This window comes from Apium graveolens, chromosome 4, assembly GCF_009905375.1.
Source record: "Apium graveolens cultivar Ventura chromosome 4, ASM990537v1, whole genome shotgun sequence".
NCBI classification, from domain to species: domain Eukaryota; kingdom Viridiplantae; phylum Streptophyta; class Magnoliopsida; order Apiales; family Apiaceae; genus Apium; species Apium graveolens.
This window is the reverse complement of record NC_133650.1, coordinates 102,664,300-102,683,685: the sequence shown is the minus strand read 5'-3', so window position 1 is coordinate 102,683,685 and position 19,386 is coordinate 102,664,300. Positions and strand designations below refer to the sequence as shown.

Sequence of the window (19,386 nt, the reverse complement as noted above, 5' to 3'; positions counted from 1 at the left end):
GTAGTAGTAGTATATATCAACAGGAGTTAGGGTAGGCAAATTTACAAATTCATAAAGTAATTTTTGATTCTCCTTCGACTTATGTTGTTTGGACACTATGCAGTATGTAGGCTGGGATTTTGTTTTCTTGTAATTTTAAATGATCCAGAAGAAATATATAGGTTCATCTCTCCATAACGTAAACAACATATGCTTGCAGTTGCTAGCTACATAAATACTCTTTGCATGCAGCCCATTCTTCAAACCTGCCAATTAATGTCTTCCGCTCAATAGAGAAGACCTCTTTAGCATTGTATTTAAGCATGCCCTTACTCCAACTTGTAGCCAACATGCACACATCTTTGGTATTCTCTGCTCTGTAAACTTTTTGTAGAATATAAAATTAGTTCTCTTCATTCCTTGAGCACACCATGGATCACTTAGATGATGAATTTTTATCATCTCTACCAAAACAAAAGTGGTGCCGTGATGATCTGGTGTACCAATTCGATGGCTTTTGGTTTAGACTCCCATATCTTAAAGGAACTCTCAAGTTTCTCAATAACTTTCATCCACTTCCCACTGATGTCATGTTAGCTTCTTTTCCAAAAACTGGCACTACATGGCTCAAGTCTCTCCTATTTTCCATCACTAATCGTTCTTCGAAACACTTGTTGAAATCCACCAATCCCCATGACCTTGTCCCCACACTAGAACTTCAAGTATATTCATCAAATCTCGCACCAGGTGAAGCTTTAACAACCTGCAATGGTAATGCTAGGATCTTCAGTACACATGTACCTTATCAGCTCCTATCCAAAAGTGACATTCATTCCTCCGAATGTCGGATAGTTTATGTCACAAGAAATCCCAAAGACACCCTCATTTCGTTGTGGCATTTCGTAGAGAAATCCCAAATGTCTCTGATCAAGCCATGGACGATAGAGGAAGCTGTGGACAGGTTCTGTGACGGAGTTGTCCCTTATGGTCCATACTATGATCATGTTTTACGATTCCAAAAAGAGAGCCTGGAGAGGCCGCAGAAAGTTTTCTTTGTGAGTTATGAGGAACTGAAGAATGACACGAAGAATCAAGTAAAGAAGTTGGCTGAATTCCTAGGTTGTCCTTTTAACAAAGAAGAAGAAGCGGAGGAGATTGTAAAGCTTTGTGATATCCAGACACTGAAGAAGCATGAGGTGAACAAGTCTTCTGATCTGCCAAACTGGTTTGAATTGCCATACAACTCTTTCTTCAGACAAGGTGACGTTGGGGACTACAAGAATTCTTTGAATTCCCAGATGATCCAGCGTATCGATGACATGACTAAGGATAAATTTCATGGCGCGGGTTTCATGTTTGGAATTTAAAGATCTGCCGACTCTGCATGCTGGCCAAGTACTACTTATATTGCTATAACATGCATGTCAGCATGTCTTAAGTTTCATATATATATATATATGCTCATTAAATTTCTAGAGTATTTACAAATTCTCATGAGGTTCATGCGTCTGGATGGAGTTACTTGATCTATATGTAACATTTACAGACTCAGCCGCATGGCTCCAGTGTAGTACAATCAGATTCGGCCGTATGATCTGTATGTGCTATAAATAAATAAACCAGTGTTTACTAATTCTTCCTTCTCTACAAAATATATAGTATTCCTTATTCACGCATAATTATTGATTAGTTCTCTAATAAAATTACACTTAGAAATTGGAAAGAGCTCTTTAATACTTATGACAAGAGTTAGGACGAATTAGGCCTAAACCTAATTGAACTTGTAGTATCAAAGACTTAACCGCATAATCGACTTTTAATTTGCCGGCCTATTTATTCATAAAACCATACCATGTATTCCTCTTAAATTTTACTAGTTGAGTGAAACATGGACTGACGTCCATTTATGAAATACTACATCTAATTAGGGTTGGGATAACGTCTTTGTCGAATTCACCTGCAAGTTAACAACTCGCAGAAGGTAAGCCAAATAGGTTGGTCAATCTGTTAGAGCCAGCAGTTATATATATCAAACACAGTGTACCTTAACTGGGTTCATAATGGAGCAATTAGCTGATGATCATGATCTGTTATCTCTACCAAAAGAAAAATGGTGCGGAGATGATCTAGTATACCAATTCAACGGCTTTTGGTTTACACTTCCATGTCTTAAAGCAGCTCTCCACTTACTCAATAACTTCAACCCACTTCCTACTGATGTAATCTTAGCTTCTTTTCCAAAAACTGGCACAACGTGGCTCAAGTCTCTTCTGTTTGCCATCACTAATCGCACTTCCAAGGACTCGTTGATTTCTACCCATCCCCATGACCTCATTCCAACACTAGAACTTCAAGTTTACTCACCAAATCCAACAGCAGCTGGTATTTTGACAAGCTCTAACGGTAATACTAGGATCTTCAGTACACATGTACCTTACCAGCTGCTTTCCAAAAGTGCCATTCATTCATCTGAATGTCGGATAGTTTATGTAACAAGAAATCCAAAAGACACTCTCATTTCCTTGTGGCATTACATGGCTAAATCTAAAATGTCTCATATGAGGCCATGGACAATAGAGGAGGCTGTGGATAAGTTTTGCCATGGAACTGTCGCTTATGGTCCATACTATGATCATGTTTTACAATTCCAGAAACAGAGCTTGGAGAGGCCCCATAAAGTTTTCTTTGTAAGCTATGAGGAGCTAAAGGATGACACCAAGAATCAAGTGAAGAAGTTGGCAGAATTTTTAAGTTGTCCTTTTGATAATGAAGAGGAAGCAGACGAGATTGTGAAAATTTGTGATATCCAGACACTGAAGCAGCATGAGGTTAACAAGTCTTCGGACTTGCCAAAATGGCTTGGACTGCCTTATAATTCTTACTTCAGGCAAGGTGAGGTTGGGGATCATAAGAATTACTTCAACTCTCAGATAATCCAGCGTATTGATGACATGACTAGGGATAAATTTCATAGTGCGGGTTTCATGTTTGGAATATGAAGTGCCAGCCTTCATACTTCAGACAAGGACAGGTTGGGGATTACATTAAAAAAATTAAATTCTATATGGTATATACTCCATATATAGAATGTATTGCTAAAATATCAGATTTTGCATGCATGAGTTCTGTTTTCTCTTTCTTGCTGGAATTTCATGTTTAGAGTTTATATATTGCTAATTGATACTGATTCTGCGTGCAGATGGATCTTTTTTTCATTACACCCCTGTGAGTAGAGGTTTTTTTAATATATAAATATAATTAGTTATCTAATCAAAAGGGTGTGAACTGGGCAATTGTAAATACGTACAGTCGACGACTCGAACGTCATAAACAAAGGAACAGGATTGAATAGGAACCAATATGAGTTGAGGGCTTGACAAAATGGACATAAAGGGTACTAGTGGTACTAGTGAAAAAGTTAAAACACACAACTATCTAACTCCACTCGATTTCTACCGTATATGATGTCTTTTATAAACAACAATCAATCAGTTCACACTTGCCAAGAGAAAATTTTATAATAAAAATAATTCAGCTCCTCAGTTGATTTACTCTCCCTGTACAAGGCCCTATTCAAACTTTAAACATTACAATCAACACGGGAGGAAGAAACTAAAGAGTACACAAAGGCAAGACAACATCTGTTACACAACTCCTCCTACCAGAGGAAGAACTACCTATATATGCCCAATGAAGAGTACTTCCCAGCACTGCCCGAATCCAACGAATAATAACTCAACGACCATCTACCCTTTGCTCCCATTTAGCCTTCTCTTCCAACTGACTGTTATTCAGGTCTCAGAAGATGATTTACAATTCGATTTCCAACCATACCAAACACACATTTAGGTAATGTCATCAAGTGGCATAGGAGTGGGAAAGGCAGAGGCCAAGGACAGTTCAATAGACAACCTTTAACACCGAGTGCCAAAGGATTACGTTCATAGGAGTTCCTTGTCATAAAATGTAAGAAGCTGCTTCACATGGTTATGCCAAGCGGCAACATTTTGTCCATCAACAGTAATCCAGTCAACAACCGTTGATGCTGGTTGTTCCCACCATTCATCAAGCTGCCAAAATAATAATTTTTAGAAATCGAGATCTAAGACCCCCCCCTTGTGATAAATTTGTTTGCGTGTTTACAGAAGCTGGTACCTATGATTAAAATTGTCAATATTTGTTTCAATTTTCCTGCGTCTTATCTGGCTGCTTCTCTTATATTTATTGTATTCATACTGGTGCTTAAATAAATTGTTTAGTATGAGATTTATTTCTTCACTTATTTGATAATAGAAGCTATAACATGAATTTCTTTTAAAGCAAGGAAATCATGTATATCTCTTTAACATTATGTAAAGACATAATATTATGAGGATAACAAATTCTAAGACTAATATATACATAATACAATTGTAGAATAGTGTAGACGAAAGTGCCAGTAAATTATTGATTACTTACCAAACCCCCTATATACTTGCAATCTTCCTCGCATTTCTGAGCATTAATAACTCCAGTTTTCAGTTCATTTAACCACTCCTCTGTAACAGTTTTCTCTTGTTCAGCAGCCAAATTCAGGCAAAAACTTGTTGTCCTGTAAGATGCAGTAATTCAAGCAAAACGTGTTATTCCAATTCATCAAATTAGCATGATACAAACAGCTTAGTTAAAGAGCACTTCCTTGGCCACATATTAGTCTAAATGTGCAAAAATGTCGCTTATTGCCCATGCAGCTTATACAGATAACACGGTTTGGCCTGAAAACAGGTCTTTGTTGGGTTTACAGCTCAAACCCAAAATTTGAGTTCATAGAGGACTAAACCGTACAACCCATATTGCTATATGGTTTAAAAACTGTTTATTAGTGGGTTGAAATAGGTATCCAACATATAATGCCACTGCCATAATATGGGGGTCATACTGCTTATGTCTCTCTTATGCATTCTTCCTAAACATCTCATCTTTCAGGTGCCACTTATAGTTTAACTAGCAAAAAGCAAAGTAACTCTTATAATTCATAGCTCTGGGTCAACCAGTATTTATTTTCTTTAGTGTAATCAATGAATACTTGGAGAGCGTCATCCAAGAATTAACATCATTAAAACCAAAAATAAGACATAAGAAAAATTCAAACAGGAAAAGATAATGATAACATCCAGCTAATGACAAACGCCACTGTAAAAGACAGGCCTTCCCTTTTATGTTGTAGTCTTAAAAGATCTGGATGTAAAAGAGCGCATTCAAAAGCTATTTTTTTTAAAAAAAGTGTTCTCAGTTGAGGGGAGAATGAGAGTGTAAGATAGGCTTCCAGTCAAAAGATTAAAATGACTAATAATTTAAAAAAAAACACTATATTCAGGTGTCCAAAGTAAAAAGAAAAAGAACAATTTCAATCGCACCTTTCATACTCTTGCTGCACATGATAAGCATGATTAAGTATAGAATGACCACTTTCAACCAAATCCCGACGTATGTGTACCAAATTGATGGCTTTTGCCAAGTCCTCCAACACGCAAGCCTCTGAACCACGAAGTTTTAGGCAGAACTCCATTGATTCTAAAATGGATGCTAATCCAGCATCTGAACCTTCCAAACCTAAAACAACAAAATGCAGTGGCATAAACCATGTATTAGAACAAATTTGGGGGGGGGGGGGGGGACAGTAGTACTCGATGTCAAAACTATAATCCTGAAATAACAATATAGTGTTGGAATAGGACTATACACCAAAGAAAGAAGCTAAATGCAGGCAATTAAGTGACCACAGATAACTCCTAATATTGCCATCCCATTTAAAACAAAAAAGGCAATAATGAACGGGATATAATAATATATATTTTTCTCATGGAGGAAAACTACAAGTGACTGAAATGGTATTGAGAATATATTTGTTTTCAAAATACATCACAAAATAAACTCACTGAGAGTTAACTCATTCCTTCAAACTAAAAGTTTTTATTGACACTCAAATATAACTCTCTTCTTCAGAGGCAAACATAACATTTATAGTACTCAAAAACTAACATCTAAGGCTAATCTGGTATAAGTTCATAAGAGAAGATATAAGAGAAACTATTATAGTGGACAGCCCTTCATACAAATTGTTTCCAATAAGTCGAAACAGTCAGATAGTAAGAGTCTCCTACAAGGAGAAACAAGAGCTCTGAATTTATGAGCTTAGCTGTCTTTATAAAAAGGTAGACATCAGGCGAAATGGAACTTTTTTGGCACTCTTGTAAAATATAAGATGAGCATACATGTAGAATAGCCTGTTTCTTGTACCCCGTGTGGGACAGAACCTCTCAGATGTCAACAAAGTCACTACAAACAAATAAGTTTATTTTCAATATTAAGCACATTTCTTGATTAATAAAGGAACAAACCTGCAGGGTATTGAAGAGCAGCAGAAACGCGACATATGGAGGGAATAGCACATGGATCTCTAGCACCAGCCCTTGCAGTCAACACAACAGCATTTTTTTCGGCAACAGCAACTGCTTCTGGGCCTGTGGATCCACTAACACCCATGGACTCCAAGAGTGCCTGATTAAATTTTAAACGGTTAAGCTCTTGCTAAGAATCCAAAAATGTTCTGTATTACGAGAACACTGATTTCGTGCCCAATTAATATGTGACTGGAAAAGACCAGTACAGTGTACTATAAAAAGCATATTCGACACAAGATTTCATCTGCAATTATTACTTCTAATACAAAATAATGACGCAAGACAATTTATTATGTAATCCGTTCACCTGCTGGGTTGAAGGAAGCATGTATAAGCTGTTATCTGGACTTTGGTAGAAAGCTGAAACTTCTCTTTCAATAAGATCTTTGGCATCATTAGATATGTTCATCAACACAGTACATGCTGGAACGATGGTATCGGATGCATACTCTCTTGCGGCCAATGGCTGCTGACTCCAAAATGTTGCAGCATCCTACAATGGAACCAAAAAGATATATTCATTGCAAGAAGCAGCAAGCATCTGAAAAGTAAGGCTCATCAGCACATATGCTATATTTGAAAAAATAATAGTTAAATAAATGCTCAATATGCCTCCATCATAATTAGCAAGTATGTTCTGCCTTCTGTAGTAACAAAAAAACACAATGAAAGTCGTATTTATAAGTGCCCTTTCACCAAATGGTGCTTGTGTGGAGGGTGAACGCACATGTAGACTGTAGGCAAATATTTTAAGATTTACCATAGATACCATCGTCATAGTTGACAGACACATGATTATGACTTTATCACTGATTTTGAAACATCAAATCTTTTATATTATCGCTTCAAAGACAGAATTCACATAACTTTTTCTTACTCACGAGTCATGACAGTTCATGAAATATTAATGGAAGGTTGATCTCACCATGTTTGCCTTCAGTAGAGCAGTATAGATGGACTCAAGCTCCAATCTACGAGCATCAAACTCTTCAATCTTTTTCCATTTTTTTCTTAAGGAATCTTCAGCTTCCTTCCTCTCAGCACATAATTTATTTAAACGCTGCACTTCAGATATCAATGTGTTCAAGCTAGCCCTTAAACCAGCTGTTTCCCTTTCCTTGGACCAAACCTCTAACTGCTTAACAAAAAAATCGTCAAATATTGAATAAATTTATTAAAACATATATATGCACAATTTCTTAAAAATTCATACACGACATCTTTTTGATGTGTAATACTTGTCACTTTACAGTATAAATAGCTTCAAATTTACAATCTTAACTTGATATTAAGAAATGCTCATTTATTTACCAGCACAAAGAAAGATTGCAATAATAGTTTCATCTGGATACTTGAATGCAAAAGATGCCATTGAATAGTAAAGAAGCAGAAAAATGTATTAAAAACATTATAAATAAGTGACAAACCACAAAGCGAATAGGTGTATGTATAGGCCTTGAAAGTTCTATAATGTCCTTCGGACCTTTGCAAATACTCGTGTTATATAGATAAGTTAATAAACACTCAGAGCTGCATTCAAGCGACCAATATGCCTGCTAACCATTGTTGTCACAGCGGGCGACTAGTCGCAACTAGTCGACTAGTCGGTTTAAGGAAGTCGACTGTAGATCTTGACTTGCGAATTGTCGACTAGTCGGGCGACTTATCGACTAGTCGGAGATTTGGTCGACTAGTCGGTCGACTAGTGCAAAATCCAATCAAAATTTAAAACGAAAGCTATTAAAAAAATTCTAAAAACCTACTAAGCATCATCAACAATCAACATGCTAATTTCAACTTATATATCTTTATGTGGGTGTGTTTATGTATGTATAAATTGATTAAAACCAAATATACATGTAGTACAATCTGTTAATATATTTGTATAATTAGCTTATCTATGTGAGTATATAGAAGGGAAAATAGATATGTTTATATTTAACATTTCTATTTTGTGATTGATATACAAATGAGTATGAGAATTTTCGACTTTTGTTGTGGAAAGCCACGTATATAAAATATATATTATTAAACTAATCTATACTATCTATACTATAATATAATAACCGGAATGGGTATATTTTGGTTCAACGGTTATTCCCCTATTTTAATTATTAAAAATAAAAATAAATAGTGTTATACACATGCTAAACTACTAAAATGCTATATTACTTAGTCTTCTTATTCCTCTCAACAACTACCAAAACTTATCGTACTAAACTACTATTACAACTCCTCCCTAATTCTTTTATTATTTTTATTATAAATCTATAATTATTATATATTTATATAAATATATTAAAATTAATACATAATTTGGATAAATAAAATTTAAAATTTATTTAAATATTAACGGAACCCGTGCATCGCACGGGATTTAAGCTAGTTATTATTAATTTGTCGACTAGTCGACAAGCTAGACCTCTATCGACTCGACTTATCGACGTGACAACCATGCTGCTAACAGATTAAAAGTATTGAGGATTGGTATGCCTGTGTTGCACATTCGGATCCAAATTAGGAGAAACTAAAAACTAAATACAACCTTTTGGTTGCTTTATGCACCGTTTATTCATTATCAGCTCACCCAAATAGACTAGTAACCAACTACTGCACCAGAAAGAAATTTTGTCTTTTAATGAAGGGCTAGTATAATAACCAAAAAATTTCTTACGAGGGGGGAGAGAGAGAGAGAGAAGGGGGGGAGAGAGAGAGAGAGAGAGAGAGAGAGAAAGAAAGAGGCAGACACAGGGAGAGAAACAGACAGAGAGAGAGAGAGAGAGTATAATTATGTTTTACTTCAAAAGTGCAAGGTCCCTCACTTGTGTTTCTTGGAAGCAGATAAGGTTACACAAAAGTGTCGGCATTCATTTTATGTAAAGTGACTGATTTTAGGCTTCAGGTTCTTACAAGAAGATGAAATATATGAAAAATTAAGAGTTGGTCTTTCGTTAAGCTTTTACAGCTCGTATGTGTATCCATTACGTAAGCTTCATTACTCCTCTCAAAATATTAACTAGTTTCAAAACTGATTCCGAAAATAATAAATGTCTATGTATTTTCTTAAATTTTTTGATTATTTCCAAGCATGACCATGGAGCTAAGAACCAAGTACAAAGATTGATTCACAACATCATGTTGAATAAGTTACAAACAAGATATTACCTCTAATTGCCTAAGACTACTCATGTTTTGAGATGTGCCTCCAATGACAGTGTGTGAAGAAACCACATCATTACTTCCTTGCAACCGCTTCAAAAGCTTTTGGCACGTGCTTCTAGCTTCTGCAGCTTTGTTTAGTGCATCTTCAGTGGCCACAAATTGCTGCACGTGGGCTTTCTGGAAAGAATAACTTAATACCATGAGATCACAGTTTCACAGTTTAATGACATGTGTGTTGGGTTGGGTTGGGGAGTAGTGAAGGATACGATTACAATACAGGTAAGCTCTCAAAGATAACTTGTAGATGGTTAGACCCTGATACTAGCTGATGAAACTAAATAAGGGAATAATATTCCACTATTTACGAGAAAGGTTTGACAAGCCCAAAAGGGAAGTAGCTAAAAAAACACTGTACCAATTTGACAAGCCCGGCAGCGAAAAGATTATGTGAAGGTTGAGACTAGTGATTTAGGATACCTGTCGTTCAAGTAGTTGATTTTGAGTCCCTCTCAAAGGTGCATCACCCCCAATGTTTCCATTTCCATAAAGCTGATACTGTAATGGTGAGGTTATATCGGAAGAAGAAGCATCCATGACTCTATTATTCTCATATTTGTACCTGGTAAAAACAACAGATCACCACCCAATTAAACTATTATATCCCTACATTAAAAGCTACATACAGCCACATATGAACACTTGTAACAAAATAACTGTCATCAACAGACTTCAGAAAGTTTTTTTTGTTATTTTTTTTTAGTAAAATAATTAGGGAACTTAAATACTAGGACGCCCGGAACTGTGTCACGAGGGAAAAATATGACAAGATGAACCCTAGGGGAACCAAAATTGAACTTTAAAACCTAGAATAGATTAGTAACTATAGATGAAATGGTTAGTAGAAAAACTTATCCATTACACATTTCAGTATAAAGACTTGTGCATTTTTCATTTCAGTATATCCACGCGATGTTGACTGCAACGCTTGATTTTATTTCAAAACAAAATAATTACATCAGCCTCAGAACAAGAAAGAAATCTACTCAACATACATTACTAGTAGGAATAGTGCAATTAGAAATACTGGATCGTAAAAACTGTGCTAAAGAATCTAATACCATGGTCTGATTGCTATTTCCGATGCATATTTTCCCAGAAATGGTTAGTTATAATAGCACTAAGCAAAATTATAAATAACTGATGTTTATCTTTATGATTAGATTTAGAACTAAGATATAAGGTCTTCAATTAAGTGAAGTAATTATGCAGCATATTTATAAATAGTCATTAAAGAGTAATGGCTTCACTCCATAGTTATGCACTCTAAGTAATTGTGTTAAGTGACCAAGATCAATTTTTAAATATTTATATAGCGAAATAAGAAATTTTAAGGAAAATACAAGTTTACCAATAGCAATTTAGGTAGTTGCAGACACATGTTGGGTTACAGAGCCATGCAACTGACAAGTTAAAAGTAAAAATGTTTTTAGTAAAAAGGCTGGTATTCAGATTTGAGCATCTCATACACAATATGACCAAGCAATCCTACATCATGATTGCACCAAAAGAACAAGACATATAGCTATACATACCTTAGGGTTTCTGCATCAGCTCTGACATCAATTTTCTCTATTTCTTTAGTAATCATTGATTTTAGCCTTTCTGTGTATGAAGTGATTGCTAGAAGCAACTGTTGAGGGCTTTTCGAACAACTTACAATAACATCTCTAACCTCTTCAGGTATCTCACCATCAAATTCAAATCCTAACTTGGCAGCTTCTGACTGAGAGTTCACATGTATACCACATCCTTCATAAGCTGGAAATGAGCTGCGAATCTTTTCAATCATTTGTTCTACAATAGACTCACATGCTTTCCTGATGTTCCTCTCCCTTGCTGTTTCAATTAGAATAACGTCATCGGTGGATTTTGACCCTCTAACGGTGGAATATACTGAATCCTTGTCACTGCTGGTGTGGATACTGGTAGTCAGATCAACAGATTCAGCACTTGATCTCTGAGCATCTCTTGCTTGATTAACATAATAACGAAGTCGCTTATGATACTCGGAAAATATCTTTGCCGCTTCATCACACTGTTGATCAAAAGATTCCAACATCACTTGTTTGTGCCTGCACTATATGTAATGGTAAATAAATATGATTTACATAACAAAAAAAAGGTCTACAGTCGGGCTACGTAAATCAATTGTAAAATGTACATTCCATTGATATTTCATCAGCCAGTACTATCAAACACAAGCTACTACTCTTGTTGAAACGTATTACTCGTAAATCATTTAAACTTGCCGTGAGGCAAGTATAAATTATATAAATGTTACTCTGTAATGATCCCACACTTCACTTATCAAAAATGTGTGGACTCTAGAACACAGACATCAAGACAATTTAAATCACAACAAATCTTTCTTATTGACTTATTCCATTTTTTCAAGCCACTATTGCGAGGTTTTACCATATTACTCATTAATAATTGAGCCGTATCAATAAAAATCACCTAATCTCTCCCCTAGTCTTATCGGTAGGTCCTAAACTATTAATTACTTTGGATGGATTATTTAAACCCGAAGAATAATAGTCATTATAATCCGAAAACATAACTATAACTACAACTACAAAGCGCAAAACGCCTACACAAATTCATAAACCACAAAGCTACAAACATAATATAATCCTAAGCAATTAATCGCATTAAATACTAAAACCATAACATAACTCCACCTGTAATTCGACCGTTCATCGAGCATCCTCTTCCTCTCCGCCTCCTCTTTCGAAACCTCTAACATTCTCGCCTTCAACTCCTTCCTTTGCCTCCTAACAACCTGCCTCAACCTCTCCACTTCCTTCTCCGTGGCCTCTCTCTCCTGCACCGCAGCCTCTCTACTACTCTCTCCTCCTACTAAACTCGCAACCTCTCTCCTCCTATCTCTACTCCTCTTAACCGACTCCACCTCAATTCCCTCACCTCCATGAACAATTATATTCCTCCGAATACTCTCGACAGTTTTCTCCGATTTTACGCGCTTCAACAGGAAATGCCACACAGGAATCATGTTTCCACGGAGAATTCGACGAAGCGAATCGACAGAAGGCATCGAAGCCTTACTGGAAGCAATGTAAGGACCGAGAGGCCTGTATCCCATCTCTTTGTGAAGCCAATCGAGTATTTCATCTGGTTGAGGGACTGATGAGCTCTTTGAGCTCTGCATCGTTTTACAAACCCTAGATATTCAAATCAATGTGTTCAACTAACTCAATATACATACAGATATGTGTGTGTATAAGTGTGTGAATTGAATTAGTAAATGGAATTAAACAATTGGAGAATGGTTTAATCGGGAAGATGACAAGCAGATCTGTTGAAGATGCTGTTCGAGTTTGGGAAGGAAAGAGATGAAATGAAAATTTTCGATTTTTTTAATTTGCAAGGAGACGAAGCGCGATTTTTTAAATTGAAAATAAATCCGAACTTATATTTTTTTTATTTTTTTGAACGCGTATAAATCTAAGCTTAAAACTAATTTAAATTTAGGGTCGTCCAAAGGTCGGTTTGATCGAATTTTAACGATCAAATCAGATCGCGCCATATATAACGCTTTTAGTGAATATCACACAAGATCGTATTGTTTAAAATTTGTGACTGAATCAGATTAGACTGCAATTTAACAATTCGATCTTGTCAACGGTTTAAAACCTAAATAAACATATAAATATTAAAAAAATATTATTTTTTTAAATTTTAGATATAACTATTACACATTAAAGACTAATTTGAAGATATTAAATTATAAAATAAACATATAAAGTAGAAAATAAACTTATGTAATACTAAATTTATATATACACATATATATCCATAAAAATGTTTTATAATTATTATGAATATATTAATATATATTGAAATGGTCCGGTTTGACCTTAACAGTCCGGCTTGAAGATGAAAACCGATTCGAACAGCAAAATAATGATTTTATTCATATTAACATAAACCAAGTCGAACCGTCGAAAAACCAGAAAAAGCAATTTGGTTGGTTTGGTCTAATCTTGTTCAGTCGGTTTTACTTTGCTTTGCTAAGCCCTATTTAGAATGTAAATGGTGAGATTCCAACATTAACACTTGATTGATGAGTTTTAAATTAAATTTTAATTTAATATGTAGTTTGTAAGATTCAAACCTAAATTTTTTTAATTACGTATGTTTTTGCTATTTAAAGTTAACGGTTGTGATTATTTGATTAGGAAGATTTAACGGTTGTAAACAAGGATAATAAAAAAAAGGATTGAACAAATCATAACCCATTACAGTTATTATAAATTACTCTCGTGCAATGCAGGGTTGTTTTACCGATATATAAACCCTTTGTGTAATAATTTTTTAGATTATATATAACGGTTATGATCAATTGATATAAAATATCTAACGATTCTGATTTGAATAACCATATGATCAATAACCAAACTTTTAATATTTTGTATTTAATATAATAATATATATTATTAGTATATATGTATACTTTAGTACAATCCAATAATCACAAAATTTTAACATGAAAAAAGTAAATTTTAAAAGAAATATTCTTAAACCCCGCATATAATATAATAATATAGATTATTAGTATAGATGTGTATTTAGTACAACCTAAAAAACACAAAATTTCAACATGAAATAATAAAATTTTAATAGAAATATTCCCAACCTCCGCATATAGATCTTTTCATAAAATTTTAACAGAAATATTCCTAACCTCCGCATATAGATCATTATTTCGGGAGAAATATTAGAGATTCCAATTTTCCCCCGTGACTTTTCTCAAATTGTGAGGTGATGTATAGAATATAGATGGTAACTTTATTAATAATTATATAAGAACCCGAACACGATTGAGGAGCTTAATTGGTTAAGATTTATCATTTTTTGTCCTAGGTTTCGACTATAATTTAACCGAAAAAATTATCAGAACATTTGTTTAATTATAATGCTATAAGAATTCTTGAATACAACGAATCACATAATATCCCTCTGTCAAAAAAATTTATATCCAAATCCGCGTGAATACGTATATGCCCCTAAATTAAAAATTGTCATGTGTTATACCATATCATTTGATAAAAATTTGAAAAAAGGTGTCAAATTAGTCAAAAAAATTATAGTTAACCCGCGTATATATATACGCCCCAAATAAAAACTTATCATGTGTAATTGTGGCGCCCTCCAAATCCGGGTCAGAAGTTTGGGGTCCACACACACACCTTATTGATAACCTGCTTATAATAATAATAAAGATAATAATAATATGCAGTGACCCTACTTACCAACTACCACGGACCGCAACAGGTTAAAGTATGTACACAAGCCACACACACACTTATATTACAAACGCCCAAATCCCAACTATTCAAACTTATAACTGAATATTAAACATCATTACAAACTTTACAAACTTAAACTATCTCAAAAGCTGTCAGCTAGCTTAACTCGATCAACCTGGACCCCTAGCTCTCGTACTGGATTGGGGATCATCGCTACCAACAGGTTCCTTCTTAACTGGAAAAGAACATAAACAAAATCGCACAAATGAGCTAACTAGCTCAGCAAGTCACATTGACAATACTGAGAATAAACAATGATCAAGTGAAATGATTTGAGGTGTCAAGAGAACAATGGATAATGATTCATAATTGGATATTAAATTTTCATTTTAAAAACCAAGGTTAGGCTGCTGATCAGTCACGCACTAACCCCGAGCAAGGCACACAGCTTTGCTCTAATTACTGGATCCAAGGCACACATTGGCCTAACTTGACCACCAATCTGGTCTGACCACGAATCTGGTACACAATTTTATAAAACAATCCAATTATATCACAATAACATAATAAACAATGTAAAGCAATAAGCAGAATCATAATTAACATGGGATATTTCAATCATGAGATGGGTTTTAATCTTCACAAGGAAACAAAATAGCAATTCCAAAGAATGGCTATCAGCTGGTGAAAGAATCGGATAACAAAAGAATCAAAGTTTCAAGTTTAAAAAGATTTGGTCTTTCAATGTATAAGATATAATGGTTTGAGTATATAAGCAAATCTTGGTTCAGTGTTCGGTATTTAGTTTGTATGTATTTGTGGAGTAGTTTCGTATATCCGTGGTTCGTATTCGGGTATTCAGTAATCAATGGTTCAAAAAGAATAAGATTTACGGTTCAAAGATCAATAACTGGAATCAAGGTTTAGGGTTCGGTGCTTCAAAGCACTTGCAATATAAGACAGAACTATCAGCTATTCATAATATATCTCGAGAAAGTTTAGAACACTTGCCTGGTACTAGCTTGCTATACTTCACCAATTTCCAATCAAAATCTCCTACTTCTCGACTACCTGTTTCCCTTTCCTATGCCTTGCCTCTTCTTCTCACATATCATAAATATCTATCAATACTCAGCTCATATAATTTTATTCGGTATACACTTCTATCTACCCTTCGTTTTACCCAAATCCGACTATCGGATTGAAAGTTATGCTAAAAATAAATAAACACCGAACATATAGATCAATAGTCCAACAAACAAGTCACGTATAACACATAGCACGTCAAACAACTAATGAAATTCCATTTATAAAGAGGTCTCGGGTCATAAACACTCTTTCAGGTATTTAATATGATTTTTAAAACATTTTTCGGAGTCAAAACGGGTCGTTGGATCAATTTCGGGTAATAAACAGAGTCTTATTACTCAAATCTGGCTCTAAAATAATTTTATATTAATTATCGAGCCTTGAAAATAATTTAAAATAATATTTTAAAGTTCGAAACTATTTTTCAGGATTTTTAAATCATTTTTAAATAATTAAATCCTATTAAATAATCAATTAAAACCAATTAATAAATATTTAAACTAATTAATCAATTAATAGTTAAATTAATTGATTAATTAATTAATAATTAAAATTAATTAATTAAGTAATTTAGATTTAGTTTTGAATTAAAAACGAATTTTGGAATTAAAATAAATGATTTTTGGAATTTTAGAAAATAAAAATCAATTTTGGAAATGAATTTATAAAAGAAATCTGATTTTTAAAAGTTTATGAAACAGAAATCAAGTTTTTGCAAAGTTTGAAAATCCTGAGGGACTAAACTGTAAAAACAGGAATTAGGAATTGATTTTACAAAAATTTGGATCAAAACCGGGTCAAACCGGGTTGGATTTCGGATCGTCAAGAACAGAAACGGGTTCTTCATGAACCCAGAATCCGGCGACCGGAAAACAACTCCGGCGAGCCCCGATCTGAGCAAAAACAACATGGTTTCGTGTGATTCAGACGGGGTTTTCATTCCAAATCGCTCCCAGAGTTCAAATCAAGCAACAATCGAACCAAACGATAGCTGGAAATAGAAATCCGGCCAAAACTCCCAAGAACACCGACGAACTTTTAAATCAAAACCACGGTCACTACGAGCAACGTCGATTAGCAAGCTATATATGAATCGATTGCAAATTTCAAGGGGAACAAAACTCACCCCTCTAGAACGTCTACAAATCCCTAAATAAGAAATCCCCAAATTCAATCAAGAACATTCAAACGAGTATAAACCCTAATTATAAAATTCGAGAATCAAACCCTAATTTAAACATGTTATTGAACTCCAAATTAATCATATGACATACCAAAATCTTCAGGAAAAGAAGAGCTATAACATGCAATCATGAAATCATACAAACAGTTGCTCGAACTCAAAATCCAAATTTTAATTCCAAGAAATTCGAATATAAATCAGTTTATAGGAAATTAACCTTTGATTCTACAGTGATTCTGATGGATGATTCTAAAAGTACAAATCAATACCTTCGTTTTGAGTATATGCACGCCAAAATCTGATATAACACCTCCGAATTTGAGTTGGATTATGAAGAACGAAATATAAATATAGTATTTTCTCTGTTTTATAAAGATTTTACTGGTTTGCAAATAATTTTCGGTACAGAAATAATTACGGTAAGGGCTATTTATATTTACAGAAAAATAGTATCCCGTTGGATCATTCCGGATATAAAATAGTACATTTATTTATAAAAATAGATCCAAAACGGTACCGGTTTCGGGATAATTATCCAAATCTGTACAATTTGTACTGCGGTCTTGGTCTCAGCGCCTGGTTACACGTATTACAAGGTGATAATTATAATAGTTTAATAAAATGATCCCGTTTATCGAAGATACGAGTTTTATTGATTTACCGAAATGAATTTTGTATCGAAAATATTGCGCCGAGACCCACACAGGACAAACCGTACGCCGGATCGAAAAAGTCAAAACATGAAAAATGCTCGGAATATTGCAATTAGGTTGGAAAGGAGTTCTCGGAAGAGTTTTGGGTTATAAAAACGTAAAAACGGGTGAAGTCGGCTGGTTCCCGATTATATAAAATAGTTTATAAATACTCGGAAAAAGAATGTATTAAATCCATAAATTTCCTATAAAATTATAAATCAACATAAAAATAATTAGGAAGATATGACATTTATCTATATTTTATTTTAGACATATAAAAATTAAAATACTCAAATTATATCAATTTTAAACATCCAAACACATATATCACTTAACACATAATTCACAGAATAAATACCGAACATGCATAATATTTATTTATTTAACAAAAAATTTAGAAATGGGGTACCTAGGACAACTCTTGTGTTAGTCCTTAATAATGGAATTGGAAAGAATCATTAACTCTATTATTAAATCTTATATATTATTCTAGTATTTTATTTTACGAAACATAAATGATATATTGTAGAATAGAGATTTTGTATAAATTTCATAAAAAATTAATACATAAAACTTGTGAAAATTAAAAATGTCATGGTTTAGATATTTTCTCGACCAATCGATTGTATTGTATATTTGAAATTAGTACTTGATTTTTATTATATGTGTTAGGTCACACACACTGTAGAGGGGGTGAATACAGTGTAAAGTACAATCAAATCGAACTTTAATATCTCAAGTAACAGAAAACAAATTTTATTGAAATAATAAACTCTGTTACAGTATAGAACTGTTACCTCTCAGTGATGAACAAATATCACGAGAGCTGCTAGGGTTACTACGAATAATCTTCTCGAATATGATAACACTTATAGTGTAAACCCTATGTCTGTGTTTATATACTACACAGTTACAAGATAATCGCTAATTGATATGGAATATAATTCTGCTTCCTAAAATATATCAATCAGATATCTTTTCTTCCAAGTATTCCATTCTTCACGGAACTCCTTCTTCATGCATATCTCTTCTTATGTTTATCTCGATCTTCTTTCCTTTAATCAGCTACTATCCTTATCTGAACATACTCCAGCACTTAAGTTCTGATATCCATCTTCTGATGATTATCTCCTGATAATATAAGTACTGATATCCTTAAGTCCTGACTTCCAGTAAGTACTGATTTATCCTGTTTAAGTAAGATCTAAAAACCAAACATAAATCATATTAGCCATGACATTATCAAATATATCTAACAATCTCCCCCAACTTGTAAATTAGCATAATATACAAGTTTAACAGATATTTGATGATGTCAAAAATATTAAGTACAAATGTATGAGAATTAGACTAGATAACTACAACTTACAGTCCTTAAAGCTTTACCAACATTTAACTTCTGATAACAGCTTTAGTCTGTACAAATATCAGAATTTAATCAGTTGTAGATCTTGACTTGGCTTCATCTTCTGATCTCTCTGATGTCAGGAGTTGTTCTGAGATAG

The 19,386-nt window shown here is 34.0% G+C and overlaps 3 protein-coding genes across 3 annotated transcripts; 2 read left to right on the top strand and 1 right to left on the bottom strand.

The window, feature by feature from the left end:
• Positions 1–323: 323 nt before the first annotated feature.
• Positions 324–1,597, top strand: LOC141716840 (cytosolic sulfotransferase 5-like). The gene has a single exon (XM_074519019.1). It carries the CDS (start codon positions 411–413, stop codon positions 1,344–1,346), a length of 936 nt encoding a protein of 311 aa, XP_074375120.1. The 5' UTR covers positions 324–410; the 3' UTR covers positions 1,347–1,597.
• A 442-nt stretch (positions 1,598–2,039) lies between these two features.
• LOC141716839 (cytosolic sulfotransferase 5-like) lies at positions 2,040–3,225 on the top strand. Its single transcript, XM_074519018.1, has one exon. The coding sequence runs from the start codon at positions 2,040–2,042 to the stop codon at positions 2,976–2,978; it is 939 nt and encodes a 312-aa protein (XP_074375119.1). The 3' UTR covers positions 2,979–3,225.
• A 246-nt stretch (positions 3,226–3,471) lies between these two features.
• Positions 3,472–13,044, bottom strand: LOC141718635 (AUGMIN subunit 5). Its single transcript, XM_074521013.1, has 10 exons — positions 12,326–13,044; positions 11,177–11,716; positions 10,062–10,203; positions 9,588–9,761; positions 7,348–7,557; positions 6,730–6,915; positions 6,360–6,519; positions 5,376–5,571; positions 4,438–4,570; positions 3,472–4,049 (listed from the first exon to the last, which is right to left on the bottom strand). Exons 1-10 carry the CDS (start codon positions 12,811–12,813, stop codon positions 3,921–3,923), a joined length of 2,358 nt encoding a protein of 785 aa, XP_074377114.1. The 5' UTR covers positions 12,814–13,044; the 3' UTR covers positions 3,472–3,920.
• Positions 13,045–19,386: the final 6,342 nt, after the last annotated feature.

What these genes read in the sequence shown, in the direction of transcription:
- LOC141716840 (XM_074519019.1), top strand. Translation starts at nt 411, where the DNA reads ATGGATCACTTAGATGATGAATTTTTATCATCTCTACCAAAACAAAAG.
- LOC141716839 (XM_074519018.1), top strand. Translation starts at nt 2,040, where the DNA reads ATGGAGCAATTAGCTGATGATCATGATCTGTTATCTCTACCAAAAGAA.
- LOC141718635 (XM_074521013.1), bottom strand. Translation starts at nt 12,813, where the DNA reads ATGCAGAGCTCAAAGAGCTCATCAGTCCCTCAACCAGATGAAATACTC. An exon ending in TGCTTCCTTCAACCCAGCAG is followed by an intron (nt 6,520 to 6,729) that starts GTGAACGGATTA and finishes AAATTTAATCAG; the next exon opens with GCACTCTTGGAGTCCATGGG. An exon ending in TGCTCTTCAATACCCTGCAG is followed by an intron (nt 5,572 to 6,359) that starts GTTTGTTCCTTT and finishes TTGTTGTTTTAG; the next exon opens with GTTTGGAAGGTTCAGATGCT.